This window comes from Artemia franciscana, chromosome 17, assembly GCF_032884065.1.
Source record: "Artemia franciscana chromosome 17, ASM3288406v1, whole genome shotgun sequence".
In the NCBI taxonomy this organism is placed as follows: domain Eukaryota; kingdom Metazoa; phylum Arthropoda; class Branchiopoda; order Anostraca; family Artemiidae; genus Artemia; species Artemia franciscana.
The window spans coordinates 39,923,476-39,948,093 of NC_088879.1; the positions used below are offsets into that span (position 1 = coordinate 39,923,476).

At 35.2% G+C, this 24,618-nt stretch overlaps 1 protein-coding gene across 3 annotated transcripts in view; it reads left to right on the plus strand.

The window, feature by feature from the left end:
* The window catches only part of LOC136038231 (growth arrest-specific protein 1-like), a 46,398-nt gene extending 22,104 nt beyond the window's left edge, over nt 1–24,294 (plus strand). For all 3 annotated transcript variants that reach the window (XM_065721335.1, XM_065721336.1, XM_065721334.1), the window contains exons 2-4: nt 1,201–1,466; nt 14,681–15,298; nt 23,944–24,294. In XM_065721335.1, the coding sequence (XP_065577407.1) occupies nt 1,209–1,466; nt 14,681–15,271 (849 nt within the window). In that variant the 5' untranslated portion in view covers nt 1,201–1,208 and the 3' untranslated portion in view covers nt 15,272–15,298; nt 23,944–24,294. The remainder of the gene's footprint in view (nt 1–1,200; nt 1,467–14,680; nt 15,299–23,943) is intronic.
* Nucleotides 24,295–24,618: the final 324 nt, after the last annotated feature.

Here is a 24,618-nt window from a genome sequence, read left to right on the forward strand (position 1 = left end):
CTAACGTACAAATATATAGCACAAATTATATAATTCCAATGTACTCTGTCATCCGCCAATTTTTTTCCACTGAGCGTAAACTAATTGTTTCTTAATACAGACAGATAAAACCAGTTTGTTTTTGAGTTTTACACAGCGTAAACTTGAAGGTTGGCGGTATAATACATAAGTACCCAAATGAATTTTATCTTGTGAAAATGTGTATTTGACACCAAAAAATTGCTAAAAAATCCAGAGATTTTGCTCAAATTGTTTGTTTTTAACTTACCCTTTTTCCATTCGAATGAAATCTTGTGAGAAAAAAAAAATTCAATGAATGAGCTAAAGCGAGGGAACCTTGGAGACCTGCAAAGAGGAATCGATATGCAATTACAGGTGTAAACTCATTAGCTCTTGGCTTATAGACTTATTTAGCTCACTGAAGTTAACGAATAATATATCTTTGTGAATTGGTTTTACCCCAACTCTATTTAGTCCAAAGCGTTTGTCCCGATTCTACCGCGGTGAATTTCCTTTCGGGAAGTGGGACATTTTCTCGATATAGTAAAAAAAAAATATGTCCTATAAAATTGGGGAAAAGGGAAACAAATATTTTTCTGACAAGGAAACAGCGTGTTTCAATCTTTACTCCACCCCTCTTAAAACATATTTTGAAAACCTTCCTGAAGAAATTATGAACGCCCTTATCAGAGCCCATGGGTGGTGCTTCTAACCGAAAGACAAGGTTAAACTTTGTAACGAGTTTGTTAGTTTTTATTTAGATTATTTCCTCTTTTTCGATAGCCTGGAAAAAATTTCGAAAATTTCTAGAAAAAAAGATCCACATAATCGGAACCAATTGTGCTTTTCTTTGTTCCAGATCCAGCCATTTCTTTGAGGAAGTACTCTTCCCTCTGGATTTTTGGCAGTCTGTACCTTAAGTTGTTATCGTAAATATATATATATATATATATATATATATATATATATATATATATATATATATATATATATATATATATATATATATATATATATATATGTGTGTGTGTGTGTGTGTGTGTGTGTGTGTGTGTGTCACGTACTTTCTTTAATTCACTAGATTATATTTAAGCTTTCATAACTTATATATTGCGGATCTATTGAAGCACATACATTACCATTATTTTCACTTACAGATCTATTAAAGCAGCTTTGATCTACCGTTTCTTAAATTTTCAGGCGTCATAATGTCTACTTTGATAGTAGCTTTCGCATGTATAATAGCACATAGTGTGGCATACCAAGTGGTCAGTGATTCGTCTGAGATGTGCCAGGACGTTAGAGCAAAGTGTCTTTTCAGAAGTGGCTGTGGTATGGCAATGCAAAATTACTTGGTGCATTGTGCTGACGTCATGACGGGTAGAGGCAGTGGTGAATGCTCCAAAGCTTGCCAACATGCACTTATCGCCTTAACTTCAACAGAGGAGGGACAAGCTTTAATGAGGGTAAGAATTTCTGTCTTATTCTATTGCATTGCTTTCGTTTTTACATCTGAAATTAGACAAGCCACATCCTCTTCTATGCATCAAAGCTTATTACAGGAGGAAGACAGGAGATTAATTTGCTATGGGAGAAGGAGAGAAACTGCCCCCTTTCAGACCCTATTCGTCCTCCCCAAGACCCCAGTTTGCCCCCCCCCCCCAGCTGAACTTTAGTTTCTGCAAAAGATATTGTCAAAACTAAATTAAGCTTGTGTAGTTCAAGCATAAGTTTTCTTTTGCATATCTTTGCCTTTATGGTACTATATGGCTCATTTTCGACTGTCATTTCCTCTTGATTTGGGAAAATTGGTTCCAACTTTGCCCCCCCCCCTATAATTGGGACTAAATTACGCCACTGGAGGAAGGGGTTAAAACTTAAGAACTGCCTGTTCTATTTGATATTATTCTTTAAGAAAACTTCATTGGAAACGAGTATGTAAGCAGGAGTTTGTTCCAGGGATAATATCTTTTGGGGGGGAGGGGGTACAACTTCGAAAGAAATGCAAGAACTGCTCGAAAAAAAAAGAAACTAAAGGAACTGGCATACGAATCTCGTGACTTTGAAGAGGTATAGACCTAAAGCCCTCCCTGCATTGAGTTAACGTTCAAAACGAATTAAATTAACTAATAAAACAAACTGTATCTTATTGGAACATGATAGACGATCTTAGTAGGGAGGCCAAAACCAATGAGACGCATGGGCCCACTCACACAGTGCTTTCTTTTGCTCAGGGGTCCAATGTTTTACAAAGACAGTATGGTTCGAGGGTTTATATCGTTAGGCCTGGCACAGTAATTGGAAAACCCCTCGATCAATATTTTGTCGCCAAGATTTACAATATAAACTCGTGATTTACGGTAATAAAGAATTGCTTTTAACTTGCCTCTGCAAACTGTAGATCAGTCAAACCTGTCATTTTCTCAGCTGTAGATGTTCTGTCTCCTTTTTAATGACAAGGTTCTTGTAATTTATATGGAACCCTTGTTGTATCCCAAATCTGGAGTCGTATCTTTGGCTCAGATTGACAAATAAGGAGTTAGGATTTCGATTTAAGTCCCAATTAAGGGATTTGGTAGTTTTCATTTGAGAAGCCGTCATTCATTTTCCTCTTATGGGACTTAATTTGATTGATATGCATAAGAAATGAATTAATTCAGTAGCATTTATAGTGATGGTTGTTGGGTCTGTACCCCCCCCCCTCTGAAAGTTGGGTTTTCCTATTTTTTCTCGCGGATATACCTGTTCTAATATAAACAATCATTTAGTCCCCCTAGATTCTGTCCCCCTAGATTTTGAAAAAGACTTTTAAGGAGGGGTATTCTCATTGAAATGTGAACTTTTTTTAGTATATACATTAAAAAAAATTGCCTCCGTTGAAATTGCGCTGAAATCATATTTATGTACATATTTTGAAATTTTGCACAATTCTGATTTCACCTTTGCTAAAATGGAAATTTTATCATTAAGGGCCCTTGCGTGGGGGCTGCACGCATCTTGCTGCTTCCAGAGGTACATTTTGATCTTTTGTTCATTTCAACAAATAACTAACTATTTGAAACTTTGATTCCATGCTACTTGAGCCGGGGGAGGGGGCAACCTCAGACACAAAGGCAATGGAAAAGGGGTTGGGTACTTTCTGAGTAGATTGTCGCTTAAATTGGGCACAAGAACTCAGAATTTGTTGTCAAATAACCACTCCCCCAATTTTATGCGATCATCCCATCCGTCTGATGAGTTCTGAAAAAGTTGTCAGAAATTTGTCGAACTGTGATGACTTCTGATTTCTCAAATAAAAGGAAATATAACTATATAGCAAAATTGTCATCAAAAACAAGCCAAAATGGGGAGCTCCTTCAAGCGAGATATCTTTTTCCTTCATTGTTTAAAAACTAGAATAATGAAAGTTGGCCTGGACCTGCTCAGACGGATTAATTGTTTTTTTCTGATTTGTAGTTTTTCAGATTTTGGGATTTGCTGGAAAAGGGGCTGATCACCCTCTGAACAGGTTTGCCACTTAAAATGGACACAAGGCTCAGAATTTGTAGTTACGTAAACATTCCCCCAAGTTTGAACAATCATCCCCTCCGCATGATGAGTTTTAAAAAAGACATGAGAGACTTGTCACTCTAGGAATTTCGCGCTATTCCGTTGTCTGTGATGACTTTTCTGTTTTCTCGAATAAGAAATTTTTTTTGATAATATCGTCATAAAAAGCAAGCCAAAATGACGAACGCCATCAAGCGAGATATCTCTTCGTGATTGTTCAAAAGCTGGAATAATGAAAGTTGATTTAAACCTGCAGAGGCGAATCAATTATTATTTCAGGTTGACACTTTTATGTCAGATGAACAAACGATCCGCAACGTCAGTAGATAATCAACTTCTTTCATTGTTCTGCGGTAGTGTCTGATAATCACAATTATTATGAAAAGGCTTCTTAGTTTTATTATAGAGTTCAACGCCAGGTGCCTTATTCTATTCTATTTGTAGCTTTTGACTCGTATCTTTGTTCTTTTACAGCTTAATTACTTTCACTAGAATAATTTCCAAACAGAAAAAAACTAAGATAAGCCACTGCTCTTTTTGACCCCATGCTAGGATTTGTCAAAGACGGGTAGCTAGCGAAAGGGACCTTTTATATATCCAACAAGTGGTACAACAGGATTTTGTTTTCCACTTTTAATACTTTTAGGTTTCTCTTTGTCTCAATTTTGGCTCTGGACTTCAACGGTAACATATGGTTAGGTTTGGACTGATCTAAGAAGCTAAAATTTATCTACACAGTTTACGTTTTAAAATGGGTTATTTGCATAAATTGGGGCCCACATCTTGGGCTGTTATCAGGATTTTTGTTCGGGGAGGGGGGGTACAAAAGAAACTTTACAAAACGCATTAAACATGTTTTTGTAAGTTTTTATCACTTTCGTACGAGTCAGGCATTTTTTGGGGGGGAGGGGGGGCTTAAATCAGGTAACCCTCCTCTACCCATTTATACGGCCTTGCCCATGCCCCCGGGAGTTGGACATATTGAGGAATTCCAGGAGTTCTATATTGTCGAATAGTGAACGTTCTGTTGTAATCCTAAACGCTTTCTGTGTCATTTTTGTTATGTTGTGGTTTATGCGTCACATCCTTAAAATGGGTACTTTGATAATAATAAGCTGCTCAAAATGCCAAAGTATTTTTAAAATTCAATGTTTTTTTTGTCGAAACAATCTTCACCTTTGTCCCTCAAGGTTTAATCCCCATTCCCCAAGTAAACAGTTTTCTGGGTACCCATGTATTGGTCCATTCTGTGTTTCAGTAGGCTATCGCGTTTGGTTCTGAGCGTTTTGCTATTTAAAAGTTTTTTTCAATTTACAAAAATACGTCGCGTCGTCTTTTCTTATTCATTAAAAACATTCAGAAAACAGAAGTATAAGGTTTATTTTTGACTTTCCAAGTTTTTTAATATATTTTTTCCCGTTCACCTTATTAACTCATATTTTTGTGTTGCCACCTTTTGAATCGTTACACCCCTATTTTGAATTATATAAGAATGTTTTTTTTTTTTTTGCAAATTTATTACGCAGAAAAAGAAAAAGGCTTTTTATTATTTTTTCTGTGTGTAGCCTATGGCAGCCAAAACGAGTAATTCTTGATTTGCTTTCATAGGCAATTGTGATCTGGCCTATTTTTGTTTATTGCTTTCAGTTTACTGGAAAGTCATATTCTTATTACAACAAATTTATCATAAAATTGATTAACTATACTAAGAGACATAAAAATAGTAGAGCACCAAATAACGCTACTTTAAGCGCTCTCTTTGCGTCTTTTCTCTGAGTGCAGAATACACCTTAAATAGATATAACTTTGAAAAGAGAACAGTAATAGAACCTCAGTATAGCCCACATCGCACGCTGTGCCCACGTCCTTATATTACTAACTCCAACTGTTTGTATAAATACATAAAGAATCTTGATAGAATCGGGAATCTCCCGGGCAGAATTTACATGATTGGCTGTATGGGTATTCTATCGTTCTTTTTTTCTCAGCTCTTAATATAAGGTACATTTGACGCGTATTCCGAACAAAAACGTCTTTAAGGTAGCTTGAAATTGTGCCATTTGATTTATAATTCACGTCATGAAGATTATGCTGCTTAGGCTTAGATCAGGAATAAATGAGAATCAAGAAGTGATGTTAAGCAACGAAAATCGACCATGATGATGATGATGATGACCATGTGACTAGCTGTTCTTACTTCTGTGGAATCATTGCTATAGATTGTGGATGCAATTAAGATGCAACAAGTAGAATAGCCAAGACACAGGGTGTCTTTACACGCTTGATAAAGTTTTTGAAGAGTAGGGAGATAAGTCTACGGACAGAGGTGGTTTTAGGGAGGACAGACGCACTTGCCCCGGCGCAGTAACTTTAGGGGCTCAAATTTGTTAAAACTTGGCCCCGAAGTTTTGTGGAAGACAGGGAGGGGGGCTAATCAAGGTTTTGCCCACGGCGTAAGAGAGGCCAGAACCGCCACTGTCTTCGGGCTCAAAATAGAAATTGGAAGCCACGGTCATGACAGTGGTCAAGTAAGGACCTGAAGTATCAGCACTTCGAAAACGTGTGTGCTGTGCCCTCCCCTTATATTATAAGGAGTGTGCTATAACCCCTATATATATATATATATATATATATATATATATATATATATATATATATATATATATATATATATATATATATATATATATATATGTATAATAAGCCTAATGTTTTCCAACTGCTAGGCCTGTTGATTTTTTTTTTTTTTGCAAGGAATTGTTTATTGTAAAAAAATTGTAACTTTTTAATCAACTGTTTTGCTATAGAGGCAATGCGTGTAGAAATTTTTCGTGAATTAGTTTTAAATTTGTCTATTTAACTGGTTTATCATAATTTACTTACACACATCTACGTTTTGAGCACAGTGTGTCACGGGCCACTCTGGAGCGCCAATTGGGTAGACAGATCCAGCTGTGGGGGTCACAAAAATTGCTTCTGAAATTTTCATGTTTTAAAATTTTTATTTTTATACCCAAAATTTTCAAGGGTTTTCGGGCCCTGTAGACCAGTTTTTGGGGAAATATTTCCTCCCCTTTCGGTCCCCTGTTTATGGACTGTGTTTTAAATCGACTGTGACATCACTTGTATCTCAGATTTAGTCTTTCAAAAGGAAAGTATTCTCCTCTGGTAATTGGATAGGAAAAGGTCACCTCCCACAATCGCCTCTCAGAACCCCCAAAGGGTCATCTTGACTTCGCGGGAATTTAGCCGAGGCCCTTGAGAATTCATTGCTTCAAGAAAAGACATTAACCATTGGAATCAACATCTGTTTTTAATTGTTTTGAAGTGAGACGGGCATGTCTGGAAATTGATTCGAAGCATGTGATGTTGAATTTGCCGCCTAAAAAAGTTCTTAGAAAGCTTTATAGCTTTTAGGTTCTAATTTGTTTAAATGGTCAAGTTTTTACTCTTGCTGGACCGGTTTCAGAAATAAATTAGTAATCGTGATCGGTAACTAAGTGCCAACTACTAATATAAGTCAAGACTATTCTAAGTCGGCCTTATATAAGCCATATTTTATTAACCTTACTTTTCCGATTTGTTGGCTCCTAGCTTATATTTGCCCATGATTTGATGATATTACCCCAAGTCGGTGCAAGTAGCTTATTGGCTTGAAATAAAAAATATCCCGAATGTATGGAGATTGCCTCAGAGCTCGAATTATCATTTTTAGAATTCAGCACCAAAAGACTGCGTTTTTTTTAAATTTTTGTTTGCAAAGCACTGATTTAATTTACAGTCTAATTTACACTGATTTATGATTTAATCGTTAGAACATGCTTAGGTAAAGGAGGTATCCTTTACCTAAGCATGTTCTAACAATTTTACAATTTTTCGGTTACTTAAAAATGCAACTAGAATTTTTAATTTTTAACGAACGTTTTTATTAGTAAAAAATATACGTAGGCTAACTTACAAATTAACTTACGTAACGAACTTCTATATTCGTATATTTTCATCATGTAATTGAGGGGGTTTGTCCCCTCGTTAATACCTCGCTCTTTACACTAAAGCTTTAATTTTGTCCCAATTCTTTAAGATTAACCCCTGAATCACACAGGCTGAAGAATATATAGTTGAAATTACTAAAAATACTTTAGCATAAAGAGCGAGGTACTTAGGAAGAGATGAACCCCCCATATGCGTAATAATCTCTGTTCGTTTTAAGTTTTAATGTTGGTCCTTACTTTCAGTGGAAAAAAAAACTTTTTCATATTTATTTTTTCTTTTTTTTTTTAAATAGTGCTAGAAAATCCTGCACCCCCTTAATGGAATTTATCTTCTCCCATGACAAATTCCTCCAAGGGAAGATCATCCTACGTAGTCCCCTCCCCTAAACCCCCCTCCCCAACCAAAAAATCCCCCTGAAAAGATCTGTACACTACAAAATAACCATTACTGTATGTAAACGCTGGTCAAAGTTTGTAACTTGCAGCCCCTCCCCCGGGGACTGTGGGGGGAGTAAGTCAGCCCCAAAGACATAGTTGTTGTGTTTTTCGACTATGCTGAACAAAATGGCTATCTCAAAATTGTGATTCGTTGACTTTGGGGAAAAAATTAGCGTGGGAGGGGGCCTAGGTGCCCTCCAATTCTTGAGTATTTTAAAGGGGCACTATAACTTTTAATATCTGTTATAATGAGCTCTCCCCCGAAATTCTAGGACCACTTGGTTGATACGATCACCCCTGGGAAAAAAAAAACAAACAAACAAATAAACACGCACCCGTGATCGGTCTTCTGGCAAAAAATACTAAGTTCCACATTTTTGTAGATAGAAGCTTGAAACTTGTACACGAGGGTTCTCTGATACGCTGAATACAATGGTTTGGTTTTCGTTAAGATCCTATAACTTTTAGGGGGTGTTTTCCCCTGTTTTCCAAAACAAGGTAAATTTTTCTCAGGCTCGTAACTTTTGATAAGTAAGGCTAAATTTAATGAAACTTATATATTTAAAATCAGCATAAAATCTGATTCTTTTGGTGTATCTATTAGTATCAAAATCCGTTTTTTAGAGTTTCGTTTACTATTGAGCCGGGTCGCTCCTTACTACAGTTCGTTACCACGAACTGTTTGATTATGAGTTTTCGCTTCAAATTAGTTGAGTGTTGCTTCACTGGGGATGAAGGTCAAGCCTCGAAGGAGGTGTTCTTTAAAAAGGTGCTGTGGTGTTTTTCAATCTCTGAGCCCTTGAACTTTGTTCTCTAAAGTTTTGCTCACTCCTGAAACAAATTCCTACGCAATTCTTGCTTGGCGTGGAAAGAACATGCCATTCAACCACCTCAATAGACACTTTCCAATTTTTTGGTGACAAAATTGCCTAGTTCTAAGAAATGAGGTTTTTTACACATATGCTGACAAAAACATATACACACATGCTGTATTGCGTGCATTTAAGGGTAAAATTTCGAACTCTACTGTTGTCCTAAAATGTTGATACAACCAACAAAATATGTAAAATCCTCAAATAAAAAGGCCCTTTCCTTGGTTCATTCCTTTCCTGGAAACCCAATCCTGATTCTGTTCCTGGTATGATATCGATCACTGTTGTAGAATGAGAAATAGACTACTCTTTCTAATTTTCTTTAAGGTCCTATTTTAATTTTAACAAAAATGTTGGTTGACTTGGTAGGCATCTAAAGTGAGCGTGTGTTTCCGTGCTGCTATAATATAAGCTTGGTCCTTGATAGTCCCTCATATAACCTGTGAAAAAGTTCAACTTCAAGAATTTGTTTTGTGAATGAACAAAACAGAAAAGTTTCAAGTTTCAATAGGGGTATTCTGTCTATTTTTCTGTCATTTCCTGCAACCATGTATGGGAAATTTCTACCCTGAAGATTTGGAAGTTGTTTCTAAATATGTTTTCTTTTCTATTCTGAGCGAGGGTGAGTATTGCGCTTACTTCATATGATGAGTACAGAATAGAGTTCAGATGGATACCTTTCTGTTATGAAATTCATATCTAAAAGATTTGGAAATTAGCTCAAAATGTTTTTTCCTCTCTGAGCGAGGAAGAGAATTGCGCTTATTCGATATGCTTAAACACATTTGTAGGTATTCACATGAAAATGTTGAAACTTGTGAGGTAGTTTAGAATCGGAGGAGGAAGGACTAAAATACTCAAGAATTTTGATATGTAAGATATGAGAAAAAACCGGTTTAGCTTTCTGTATTTAGAGACAACTAGCTGAGGCTCAGTGGAAAAACTACGTCGTTGTTAGTTTTTAATTAAATATCAAACAGTTCGTGGTAACGAACTGTAGTAAGGAGCGACCCGGCTCAATAGTAACCAAAACTCTAAAAAATGGAATTTTGATACCAATAGCTACATCAAAAAAATCGCATTTTAATGCTGATTTCAAATATATAACTTTCATCAAGATTAATTTGACCTATCAAAAGTTACGAGCCTGAGAAAATTTGCCTCATTTTAGAAAATAGGGGAAACATCCCCTAAGAGTCATACAATCTTAACGAAAATCACACCGTCAGATTCAGCGTATCAGAGAACCTTGTTGTAGAAGTTTCAAGCTCCTATCTACAAAAATGTGGAATTTCGCATTTTTTGCCAGAAGACAAATCACGGATGCGTGTTTATTTATTTTTTTTTTTCCAGGGGTGATCGTATCGACCCAGTCGTCCTAGAATGTCGCGAGAGGGCCCATTCTAACGGAAATTAAAAGTTCTAGTGCCCTTTTTAAGTGACAAAAAAAATTGGAAGGCACCTAGGCCCCCTCCCACGCTCATTTTTTCCCAAAAGTCACCGGATCAAAATTCTGAGATAGCCATTTTATTCACCATAGTCAAAAAACCTGATAACTATGTCTTTGGGGACGACTTACTACCCCGCAGTCTCCCTGGGAGGGGTTGCGAGTTACAAACTTTGACCTGTGTTTACATATAGTAATGGTTACTGGGAAGTGTACGGACGTTTTCAGGGGGATTTTTTTACAAATACATTTTGTAAAAGAGCATTTTCACTAGGTAGTAATTTATGCTAGGAAATAACTTTTTAAATATTAAAAACTAAGAAAAAAAATTTAACAATTTAAAAAATAGCTAATAAAAGCAAAGCTCGGTAATGTTTTCTTTTTGATAAAAAGGAGATAAAAAAGGACGATTTCACAGACTAAATGTTTTCTAATCTATTAAAACCAGAATCAGAAACAAAATTTTTGTAAAAAAAAAAAAACAAAAAAAAAAAAAAAACAACTAATACTGAACTGATCCAGTATACAGTCAATGAAGTTGAGATCCATGAGATCCATTCCTTCTCTCTCCTTTTTTATCAAAATCTTCCGATTAAAACTATGAGAAAGCCATTTAGCCAAAAAGAAAATTAATATGCAAATTTCGTTTTAATTATTTATGTGCGGAGAGCCAAGATCAAAACATGCATGAATAAAAAACGTCCAGAAATTAAATAAAAAAAACAAGTTTTTTTAACTGAAAGTAAGGAGCGACATTAAAACTTAAAACGAACAGAAATTACTCCGTATATGAAAGGGGCTTTTCTTCCTCAACGCCCCGCTCTTTACGCTAAAGTTTTTTCCTTTTTAAAAAAGTAGAGCTAAGAGAAAGAGTCAAACTTTAGCGTAAAGAGCGGGGCGTTGAGGAAGAAAAGCCCCTTTCATATACGGAGTAATTTCTGTTCGTTTTAAGTTTTAATGTCGCTCCTTACTTTCATTTAAAAAAACTTGTTTTTTTTATTTAATCTAATATATAGAGTTGGTATTTGGTTAGGTTATATTAGGTTAGGTATTTAATATAATGTGTTCTGGGCGGCCTGCTTTCCATAATTCTCTGTTGTAGTATTACAAAATTTTATTACTGAAGTATTATATTTTCATCGTATTTTGGTATATTTCGGATGCAGATCCGAAATATCAGGGGGGGGGGACAGAGATACAAATTCACGCTGACTATTGATACATCATATGTCACCCCTGAATATCGTGCTTTTTAAGAACTAATTAAAAAACAAGTTTTTTTCTACTCAAAGTAAGGAGCAACATCAAAACTTAAAATGAACAGAAATTATTACGTATATGAGGGGGGCTCTTCCCCTTTTCAATACCTCGCTATTTACGCTAAAATTCGAATTTTGTTCCAGTTCCTTAATGACCCGGGAATCATAAAGGTCGTTTAATTAGAATAAATAGCTCCTTGAAAGTACTTAAACAACTTAAATGTAATGAGTGAAAACATTACTATATTTAGACAATGGGCAAAGTTCATAACTTGCAGCCCATCTTCCGGGGACTTTGGGGGATTAAGTCATCCTAAAGACATGGATATTAGACTTATCGACTATGCTGAACAAAATGGATATCTCAAAATTTGATCGGATAACTTTGGGAAAAATGAGCGTTGAAGGGGGCCTAGATCCCCTCCAATATTTTTGGTCACTTAAAAAGGACACTAGAACTTTTAATTTCCGTTCAATTGAGCCCTCTCACGGTATTCTAGAACCACTGGGTCGATGCGATCAACCCCAAGGAAAAAAAACAGCAAATAAACACGCATCCGTAATCTTTCTTCTGGAAAAAAAATACAAAATTACACAATTTTGCATATACAAGCTTGAAACCTCTACAGCATGGTTCTCTGATACGCTGAATCTGATGGTGTGATTTTCATTAAGATTCTATGAGTTTTAGAGGGTGTTTCCCATTTTTTCGAAAATGGCAAGTTGTATCAGGCTTGCATCCTTTGATTGGTAAGACTAAATTTGATGAAACTTATATATTAGAAATCAGTATTAAAATCCGATTCTTTTGATTACTGTTGTGCCGGGTCGCTTCTTACTTACAGCTCGTTACCACGACCTGTTTGATAGCAAATCCCTAAGATATTCCAATCACCGATCCGAGAATTTTTTTTCTTTTTTTAGAACATTTTCGCAATTCTTTTATAGGCGCAGGAACTTATATAGGCAAGTGTTTATTCCTCTGAGGAGCCCTGATGGGAGGTGATCACTTGGGAATATTAGATTAGATTTGAGGTACTTTTGCTTGCAATTTTATGACGACTTACATTTACTAATGATAATTTGGCACGAATTGGGACACTTATATTTGGTTGACTGTTGGGTTATACTGCTTTGTCCTAGGTGATTGGACATGTGACTAAGGTCAAGACCTTATTCAAGGGCTTATTTATCTCAATTGCTAAAGCAGGAAAATATTTATTTTCTTCTTCGTTTTTATTTTGTTTTTCTCCTTTTTTTTTTTACCAAATAATTACCTTTAACACATTATAAGACTATTGGCACAACTACTTGTTGATACTACTACTAGCTGTAGATCAAGCAAAGTTAAAAACAAATGGACACCACAAATCGGTACTAATATGGGCAATAAAAGCAATTTTAGTGAAATCGTAATAATCTTAGCTTTCAAGGAGACTTGGACCCAAGTATTCCCCCCACCAGTGCCTGCAACTACGTATACATATTGTGAATGATTTCGATGATAAAAATAGATTTCCATTCCAGTAAAAAATGTTTTTAAGCGTCTTTTAACACCATACCCTTGGGCTTGACTTGAAAAAAGTTGTCTTGTTGTCAGCGATAAGATATTCAAATAACTTAATGCCTTTTTAAAAAACAAGAAATGTTGCCCCACCCTTGTCAGTTGGACATAATCAGCCTCCTATTGAATTTAAACGTTGCATGTATGTTAAGTCAGTATACTAGAAAAATACAAAATGCAAATGAAAAATAAAACATCGTGTTAAAATCTTGTGACTGCTTGCAAGTTTGGAAACCCAGGCGACATATATCATTTCTGACAGAATAATTGGTCCTGAAATTCCGGGTAATTTTTTGTTCTGGTTCACTTATTAAGCCCTTCATAATTATCGTTTGAGATGTGAGAAAAAAAACCGTAAAAACACTCTTGTTATAACCTTTCTTTTACATCATATTTGCTGAACTCGTGAACTCTACAATTAAAAGAGCTGAATATGTTTCTTCTTGAAAATATTAAACATTCTTCACGAACCATTGTTTGTTTTCTCTCTAATTTTCAGGTACCATGAAAAAAAAAAGGGTTTTCATTCTGAAACGTCACGCTATTTAAGTTTGAACTTTTACGGCTAAATGCCATTTCCGCCAGGACACTTTTTTACAACATCTCTTACAATTTTCATTTATACCATTTTTCTAAATACGATGACTTGTGATTTCGGTATTGACTTTAAAGTCTTATAACGTGAGCTTTTTTTGGTTCTATTTTATTCTTTGCCGCTAAAAGCCAAACATTGTAACATGAGAAACGTAAAGGATTGAAACTGGCGCTAGTGTCGAAAAGAAAAGTCTTCAACGCCACCTTATATTTAGCGATTTGTTCCTTTTTGTAGCCTACCCTAAACTATTGCGTGCTTGTCTTTTATGTAATTTAAATGTAGGAGAGGGTAAGGAAAACTTTTTTCAACAGCTAACTTAACTTGCTGACAAGGGTGCCAATTCAAGAATTTTTTTTGGAGGTAGGACAAGAATTTTTGTCTTCTCTTATGAAGACAAACCAAAAAAGTATTTATCATGAAAATACCAAAAAAGATTGTTTTGAGAATCTATGAGGGAAATTGAACACCGTCTCTCACCCCATAGTGGCACCCTTGCATGCAAAGATTTTCTCAAATTAACCAACTTCAATTCTGTGCAGACCGAATTTTGACTCAAAGCAGTTCTCGAAAAAAAGCAGATTAATTATCACTTAGAGGAATTTCAGCTTGAATCCTGTAAAATTAGGAATAATCCAATAAAATTGTTAAACGAAATAAATAAAAAAAATGGCAATCAAGACATTGTTATATAATACATATCATAATATCATAATATCCAAAAATATGAATTATCTAAATTTTTTTTGAAAATTGTTTGTTCTTTTAATAAAGTCGCCGGAAATCCAACTCTAATAATTTTTCCGATTGTTTTTGCCTAGCCTAAAAGCCATATGCGCTTGAGCTACAAAGACGCGGCGTGGTAAATCAAAAGTGCGGTTACAACACATAGATTTTAGAGCAGAGAATAACATTTTTTTAGTGCCACTATATCTAGCAATTTAGGATTTATAAACTTCTTTTTTAGTGCAAATGCAACGATACATACTGTGAAATCCAAAAGGAGCGGATTGATGTGTGCCGACCGCTCGTTCAAGCGGCCATGCGCAGTACGGCTGCAATGTCTTGCAACGTTGCCACCTACCTCTGTTTAGCAGATGCTGAATGTCAAACAGCATTAGACTTTTATAATCGGTATTGCAGAGCCATGTTTGATGGACGAAAATGTACTGGAAAATGTAAAAATTCAATTAATATCCTTCGTAAGCAGGAAAAATCTGAAAACTTGTGGACTTGTCGATGCGACGGGACTGAAGACTATGATTGTGTAGAGATTAGAGAAAATATGGCAGGGTTATGTTTCAAGAAAAAGCATTCAACCACCACGATATCAGTCAGAGATCTCATTCCCGTTACGCCTAAAACATTTCCACCGACAATCCTCAAAGAAGTTCAAAAAGCAACAGAAAAACCCTCAGATCGGACTAAAGTGCCTAAAAAGACAGAATTTGAAAAGAAAGAAAGAGATGAGAAAATACCTCAGTCCAGTTCTGGATCTAAAATAGTGATCAGTCTATTACCAATTTTTATTATCTTGCCAAGTTTCGCTTTTAGATGAGATGGTACACATTCAGATTTATTTCCGGTAAGTAATATTATATCTCATTTATATTATACTACTTTTGTAATTTATATAATTTACGCAGAAAGATAAAATAACCGCCTCCCCCTGGTTGCTGGTTTGCAACTATGCAACAGTGTATGACCGTTGGTAATTCTATGTATTTTGTCTGTTCTATTCAATAACTGTTCGTTTCATATAGACAGTGTTTATGTTTAGGGATTACTGCGACACCATGTTGGCTGTGATGATTAAAAGGGCAACAAATTGATTGTGATGATTAAAAGGGCAACAAAGGAAACATATGCCATTTTGGTCGAAAATGAGTCATTTATGTGTCGTGGGTAAACTCAGTACGAGGAATCGAATAATGTAGTCAGAACTGTCTTATTTTGTACCGTTACGAAGATAAAAAAAAAATACATGCGCCAGTTTTAACAGAAGAGGATTGTCTTGTGGAGCTATAATCGCATTTGTCTTCTTTGTTGTCAAGTAAAATATGCCAAAAATGGATTAATTTTGATTTCACTTGGAAAAAATTTGACAGAAGAGGATAACTTATCTATAGAAGAAAGGAGGCGTACGCTATAAAATGGAATAGTTTTGAATTCGCTCGGAATATTTAAATTTTATTTTTGCCACTAAAAAGAGCGTAAAATTTTGGTTTAGAATATGTTCCCTTTATCTCCGTTAGTTTCATCCTTCAGAGCGATCAGGGCCGACAAACTTTTCTGGTTTTTGGTTCTCCTGAAAAGTTACAGAAATGGCTTATGCCACACTTTTAATTATTTATTTATTTATTATTACGAATAGTGGTCTGTCTTTTCTTTCGTTACTAAACTTTGTTCCATTTCTCCTGACAACGTGTCAATGTGTTAAGTATATTTTCTAAAACTAGGTAACTATTCTTACATTATGTTTCGGCACGATAAAACTAAGTCATCAAAACTGGATAAAAAATTTCAAATGGTTTGATTCTGGCTGAAATTTGAGGGGTGTAGCTTACTCCCTCGCAGATAACTCCTTACTGACGAAAATTCACCCTATATAATTTTTTTTTTTCAAAAAAAGATTTTTTTCTCTTTTTTTCTGTTTTTTTTTTCTAATTGGACGGACTACTGGGCTGGGTTGTAACTTTTTGTTGTGAGGGATGTTTGACTTCTCATCATATCATTGTTTGGTTTCAAATATACAATTGGAAGTGATTATATTTCACGCGATAGTCCTGTGTCTAATTTTTTATTTTCGTGTATTCTGAGGAGGGTTTGATTTTGTTTTATTCTTGCGTTTTTTTCCTCTTGTGCTGAGTCTCTTAAAGGTGTGTCTGTATTATATTTAAAATGTTTTTTTAATATATTTGCTTCATTTTTGTTACTCTCCTGTTTTTTCCTGGCCATAGAGCCTTTCTCTGAAATCTATTTTGAAATGTTTTTTTCTTGTTTTGTGAATTTATTGGTTGAATAAATTGATTGATTGATTGAGCAGCCACAAAGAAAGGATAAGAATTTAAAATAATAATGAAAAAAAAGGAATTTTGGAATAATCTTCATATATTCCAAAAAAAGGCAGAATATGTAGTGTAGAATATCCTACAGTATTTATTTCTTCCTTTTTTTTGGCATGTGTGTGTGTTTCTGCAATACTGTTTTCTCTGGTCTGTTTGAAACTTATAGTCGTAAGTCCTTGGGCCTAGGGAGCTAATTTACAAAAAAAATATTCAAAGGATTAGTCCCTTTAAAATTGGTCCCTCCCCTGACAAAGAGGGCCCTCAAAAAGACTCGAGCTTTTTTATTGGGATGAAACATATATAAAACCTTGCGCTAAGGGGACCCCGTTGCAGAAGGAAAATAATCAAAAATATTGCTTCCCCTCAAAATTCCGTCCTGAAAATACCAGAAATGTCCCTAAAAGTTTTTCCACCCACTTCAAATAAGATAGGAATTTGAGAGGGGGTTTATTCGATTGGATATTGAAAGTTCTAGTGCCGTTTTTAAAGACCAAAAGCTAGTGGAGGGTAATCACCCTCCTTTCGGTTCTTTTTCTGTTATCCGATACTCCTAACTCCTATGACATCAAATCGAAATTTTGAAATACCTATTTTGTTTGAAAAAAAACTTCGAAATTTCTAATAAGTTTGCCACTGACATCATCCCCACTACCCCTTTCGTTAAACATTATTTTAACCTGTTATGACAGATCAATCCCCAGAAACACGAACAAAAAGGATTAAAATAATATGAAATGCAGAAATAAATACTTTAGGACACAGGGGGCTGGCAACCTTTTTTGCCTCCGGGTATAAATTGACCACCCTGTGAATATTAAAGGCACGTTAAGATCAGTGACATTTCGTCTGGAACAGTCTTTTAGTGAAAATTGTATCAAGAGAATAATTATAATACCCTTTGAAACTTCAGTTGCAATTATAAAAACTAAAAAAAAATCTGCCTATTTTTTTCATTATAGGTAGAATATCCCAAAATTCATTATTTTTATTTGTCTTGCTTTCTCTGTTGTTGCTCAATTATACGTATGAGGGGATTGTCAAGGGGGATTCTCTGAGGAGCATTTTTCCGGGGTAATAAGCCTAGCACCCTAATGCTGAATAATGCAGACAAAGTGTTATAAAAAATATGAGGAGCCTTCTTTCATGTAATCAAAGGTTTTGCATCAGTTCAGCCTAATTTAAACAGATATAGGCTAAATTTAATCAAACATAGTTTGGCTCAAGGGTTAAGAATGCTGCAACAAAATGAAACACTGAATATAGTGCTCTTATTCAAATCCATAAAAAAGAAAAAGAAAAACCGAGTACCGACACCTATCGGATCTAGAGCAAAATATGTGTGGGGGGGGGGATGTGACAAGGGCACCAATAGTTGACCATATTGACAAGTTTGTTAAAAAAGGGCAACAAAGAAAAAGCTGATAAAGGGCACCGGAAAAATCTTGGGAGGGCGGGAGCCCCAGCCCCTGGATCCGCCACTCCTTGCAACAAGGGATATATTGCTCTGTTATATTACTTTTTTAACTAGGGTTGATTTAAATTGAAGTTTTATTTAATCAGGGATGATTGGGGCTGTGGGATGGAGGATGCGTTGAATGGAGTCATGATATAGGGTTGAGTTAAGTTGAATTTAGCTGAACAGGGGTTGAATTAAATCAAGGTTGAGTTGAGCAGGGTTAAGATGGGGCGGGTCGCATTACAGCGGAACCAAGGAAACAATCTCTTAGGATCACTTCGGGGGGCCCCTCTCCAGACAAACTTCAGAAGATTGCCCCAAACTGTAAGTTCTTATGTATTTTAGCTTGGTTGTTTCCATGGGCATCCTCTAATACCTCACCTAAAGTTGTAATTGTGTTCAGCTGTGATCAATAATGTCCATATAGATTAAGGTACATAAACATGGTTTTTTTCAGAAGGGGGTGGGCCAGATAAAGAAGAGAAAAAATCAAGTGAAGTTGTAAAAAAAAAAGTTTTAAGAACCTTAAGGGATTTAATGAACTTTTAAGGGATTTAAGGAACTATAACGTTTTAAGGGATTTAAAGTATTAACATAGCATGTATTTGCTGTATTGAACTCTTGTTTGTCAAACCATAAAACCAGATTCATATTTTTTCAGAGGGGGGGGGGGCTCAGATAAAGAAAAGAAAAAAACAAGTGAAATTGTAAAAAAAAAAGGTTTTAAGAACTATAAGGGATTTAAGGAACTTTTAAGGGATTTAAGGATTTTTTAAGTTTAAGGGCTAGGCTGGGAGTCCTCTCTCACATACGTGACTAGTTTATCATGCCTTGTGACTAGTCTATCTTGCCTCTTAAAAAAGACTCTGTACTAGCCATGTCATTGCCGTATTGAGCCATATTAAGATAGCCTGTATTTACTGTATTGAACTCTTGTTTATCAAGCCATATAACCAGATTCAGTGTTTTTAATTTTAATTGCTCAGAGATTACAGTATAGTCAAAAATACTGACTACGCTTCATTATTATTCCTTCTTTGCAAATCGCCGACGTATTATTACATCTTTTGTACAATGAATAATACACATACTATATATCCAGTGTAATTACGTTCGCGGCTTTTGAGTATAAGGTATAGTGTAATATGCCTAAAATAAATGTACTGTGGTTTAAATTTGACTTGAAAATCCCAAGGACATTTTTTGTCATCGTTTGTCCGCCCGGGTTGAGGGTAGAAGATCCTACCCAGTTTCTACCTGTATAAGCTCGTGCGGGGACTCATTCAATAGCAGCAGGTGCAAGGGGATTAAACCGAGTTGATTAGTAAAGTATAAAATGCCCCTAAGTTGTAACTACTTAAGGGGCTGTCAACTTCTTTTTCAAAAGTAGAATTTAAGAAGATCCCAAGATTTTGATATATTGATGTATTTATTTGACCTTTACAACAATTTACATAAAAAATCAATATACTTCACCCGAAACCAAACGGTAGACGTGGGGTACTTGCCAATTGACTTGCCAATTTACGGAATATACAGTAGGCCAGCATCGTGTTGATTTTCAAACTAAAACTGCCAGAAAAGGGTATCTTTAAAATCTATTGGAGGGGCAGTTCCTCTCCTCCCCCAATTGGTGCTCCTAGGCCAGTGTATTCAATGACAGGAAGATAAAATAAACAAGATTGATTTGTATGTTAATCGGCCAATATGTGAATAGTTTCTTTTTCTTTTTTCATACTTGAGTGAGGATTTTGTCGTTTTTATCATGAGTTGAATTTTATTTTTATTCGTCTTTTTTGTTTTGCTGAGTACTCGCGCAAATCCCTGAAAACATTGGAGAGGAATTTTTTTAATCTAGGGGGGAGTGGACAAATATTTTTCGTTTTTTTTCTATGAAAATTAAAAAAAAATCGCATTTTTAAAAATATTGGCGGAACAACAAAAATCTAGAGGGCAAGTGTCCCCCCCAATTGGTACCACTGTTGCTAAAGACGGCTATTAGATATGTATATAAAATATTTTCATTGGTTTTCTTTTGAATTAAAATTTCATCATTGAATTATCTTCTTCATTGTTTGAATAGCAAATTTTGTATTTGTTATCTGAAATTCAGCCTGAACCTCTTAATAGTAAGGACTGGTTGCCTAGTGATTTGTCATGCTTTTAAATTGCTGTACGCGAGAAGTTGCTTAGGTATCCCCCTAAGCACCTTTGCTATTATGAAACTAGGAATGTTCACAAATTTCGATAATCATGATGTTTTGTTGAAACTCCAATAAAGGTCAGAACCTTTGGTGCGAAGCAAGCACAGAAGCTCAGCTGTAAAGGTCTTAAAGATCGATTTGTTCATTAATCATCGTGTATAGTCACCTTAAGGTTACGATGTTGAAAGATAGTAAATTTGATTATTGTTTACTAGATTTTTATCCATTTTGCTATTCGTGAATCAAATTGTAGTCACAGCTGTTGATTTAAAAAAAAGTCAATGTTAAACAGTTCTTTACTATAGTAACCGAAATTAAAAAAGACAAATTTTGATAAAAATTAATGCATCAAAAGAATTGGCTTTTTATGCTGATTCTAGATATATTTAAATCACTAAGTTTAATGTTACTCATCAAAAGCTACGAGCCAAAGAAAATTCGCCTAATTTTTGAAAATTTTGAAACACCCTAAAAAAGTCAAGCGATCTCAATGAAAATTACTTCGTTATATTCAGCATATCAGAAAACCCTACTGCATAGGTTTCAAGCGACCCGGCTCAATAGTAACCAAAACTCTAAAAAATTGAATTTTGATATCAATAGCTGCATCAAAAGAATCGCATTTTAATGATGATTTTAAATATATAAGTTTCATCAAGTTTAGTCTTACTCATCAAAAGTTACGAGCCTGAGAAAATTTGCCTTATTTAGGAAAATAGGGGGAAACACCCCCTAAAAGTCGTAGGATCTTAACGAAAATGACACCATCAGATTCAGCGTATCAGAGAACCCTACTGTAGAAGTTTCAAGCTCCTATCTACAAAAATGTGGAATTTTGTATTTTTTGCCAGAAGACAAATCACGGGTGCGTGTTTATTTATTTATTTATTTTTTTTTTTTTTCATGGGTCATCGTATCGACCAAGTGGTCCTAGAATGTCGCAAGAGGGCTCATTCTAAGGGAAATGAAAAGTTCTAGTGCCCTTTTTAAGTGACCAAAAAATTGGAGGCCATCTAGGCCCCCTCCCACGCTCATTTTTTTCCCAAAGTCAACGGATCAAAATTTTGAGATAGCCATTTTGTTCAACATAGTCGAGAACCATAATAACTATGTCTTTGGGGATGACTTACTCCCCTACAATCCCTGGGGGAGGGGCTGCAAGTTACAAACTTTGACCAGTGTTTACATATAGTAATGGTTATTGGGAAGTGTACAGACGTTTTCAGGGGGATTTTATTTTGTTTGGGGGTGGGGCTGAGGAGAGGGGGCTATGTTGGAGGATCTTTCCTTGGAGGAATCTGTCATGGGGGAAGAAAAATTCAATGACAAGGGCGCAGGATTTTCTAGCATTACTATAAGAAAACAATGAAAAATAAACATGAAAACGTTTTTTCAAATGAAAGGAAGAAGTAGCATTGAAACTTAAAACGAACAGAGATTATTACGCATACGAGGGGTTCTAAAAATACTTTAGCATAAAGAGCGAGGTATTTAGGAGGAGATAAATACCTTGCTCTTTATGCTAAAGTATTTTTAGTAATTCCAACTATTTATTCTACGGCATTTCTGATTCAGGGGTCATTCTTAAAGAATTGGGACAAAACTTAGGATTTAGTGTAAAGAGCGAGGTATTAACGAGGGTACAAACCCCCTCGTATACATAATAAAAATATAAGGTTATGAAAGTTTGTTATGTAAGTTAATTCTTAAGTTACGTATATTTTTTACTAATAAAAACGTTCGTTAAAAATTAAAAGTTCTAGTTGCCTTTTTAAGTAACCGAAAAATTGGAGGGCAACTAGGCCTCCTTCTCCACCCCTTATTTCTCAATATCGTCTGATCAAAACTAAGAGAAAGCCATTTAGCCAAAAAAAGAATTAATATACAAATTTCATTTTAATAATTTATGTGCGGAGAGCCAAAACCAAACATGCATTAATTCAAAAACGTTCAGAAATTAAATAAAAAAAAAACTAATTTTTTTAGCCGAAAGTAAGGAGCGACATTAAAACTTAAAACGAACAGAAATTAATCCGTATATGAAATGAGTTGTCCCCTCCGCAATCCCTCGCTCTTTACGCTAAAGTTTGACTCTGCCACAATTCTACTTTTTAAAACAATTAAAAGATTTAGCGTAAAGAGCGAGGGATTGCGGAGGGGACAACTCATTTCATATACGGATTAATTTCTGTTCGTTTTAAGTTTTAATGTCGCTCCTTACTTTCAGCTAAAAAAATTAGTTTTTATTTATTTAATTATCATGTAAAGATTATTATTCTCCTTATAAGGATTTTCTTACGCATTTTGAAAATAATCAGTTTAAGATTGTTGTTTCTAAACATCAAAAATAATGCATCAATATGCAATAGAATCACTGCAAAACGCATATGGGACATGACTGTGAAAACTGAGGGTAAGATTGTTGGGCTGTCGCAAATAAACAATGACTCATTATATAAATTATGTATTTCCTATTGGAAATACATAAAAACTTTGGTGTAAAGAGCGAAGTATTGACAAGGGGTTGAACCCACTTAAATCCGTAATAATTTCTGTTCGTTTTAAGTTTTAATGTTGCTCTTTACTTTCAGTTGAAAAAACTTGTTTTTTTTTTAATTTTATTTCTGATCTTTTTTTAAATGATGCTGGGAAATCCACCGCCCCCTTCATGGAAAATTCTCTTCTCCCGTGAAAAATTCCTCCATGGAAAGATCCTCCCATGTAACCGTCTCCCCCGACCCCCCACTAGAAAAAATCCCCCCTGAAAACGTTTGTATAGTTCCCAGTAACTAATACTAAATAACTTAATAACTTGCATCCCTTCCTCAGGGGACTGTGAGGGATTAAGTAGTCCTCAAAGACATAGTAATTAGGTGTTTCGACTATGCTGAACAAAATGGCTGTCTCAAAATCTTGATCCAGTGACTTTGGGAAAAAGAGCGTTGAAGGGGGCCTAGTTGCCCTCCAATTTTTTTTGGTCACTTAAAAAGCGCACTAGAACTTTTAATGTTCGAATGATCCCTCTTGCAGCTTTCAAGGACCACTGGGTCGATACGATACCCCTTGAAAAAAAAAACAAATAAACACGGATCCGTGATCATATTGTGAAAAAGAAAAACAACAAAATTCCACATTTTTGCGGATAGGACCTTGAAACCTCTACAGTAAGGTTCTCTGATAGATGAATCAGATGGTGTGATTTCAATTAAGATTCTATGACTTTTGGGGGGGTGTTTCCCCTTTTTTCAAAAATAAGAGAAAAATTTCTCAGGTTCGTAACTTTCGATGAGTAGGACTACACTTGATGAAACTTGTGTATTAAAATCGGCATAAAAATCCAATTCTTTTGATGTATCTACTGGTATCAAAATTTCGTTTTTAGTGTTTCGTTTACTATTGACCCGGGTGGCTCCTTACTTACAGTTCGTCACCTCGAAGTGCTTGATTGGTTACTAAGGGAAAACTAATTTATATCCAAATTAACTTGCCTTCTTTTTTTCAGATGTTGGAGTTGAAGTACAAACATTTCCTTTAATGGTTTTTCATGTAACGTGTTTTTTAAATATTGATTTGTCGAAGTGTTTGCTATATTTATACTTGTTTCGCACAAATATTATTTCACTGTGATTGTTTTGGAGTTACCGTCTTTATCATGTTGTGCTAAGTGTTGTGCCTGACAGAGGAAGAGAAAGTGTAAGAACAATGTAGTTAATTGTGAATTGAAAATAAAATTTTGGCCGAGTCTTGCCGGCTTTGTATTTTCTTTATGAAGTTTATGGCCCGTTTTTAAGAATTTTTTCAATGTTGACAGTTTTTGTATATTGAAATCTGAATTACATCTTAAGTCTCAAAAGGTTTTTTAAAATGTACTTTCTTTGTCATCGTGTAACTCCAGAGGTTACACAGAAGGGGCCTGTCCGGCTCATGTCCCTCTTGCTCCCAGAGGACGTTCCTTTTACGAAGCGTGTCCTAAATACTTATAAAAACTCTACATTTTAATAAATATGAGCCTTTTTTATGAAAGAAGAAATGTGTAAATACGACAATTCAGTAGTTTAAAATCCTTATTTAATAATTTCTAATTATTATTAATTATTTCTTTTTTTTACCTTTTTTTCGCTCGACGAAGTCGTTTAAATAAATTCAAGTAAAGAAGTAAACAAACTGGAGCAAAAGA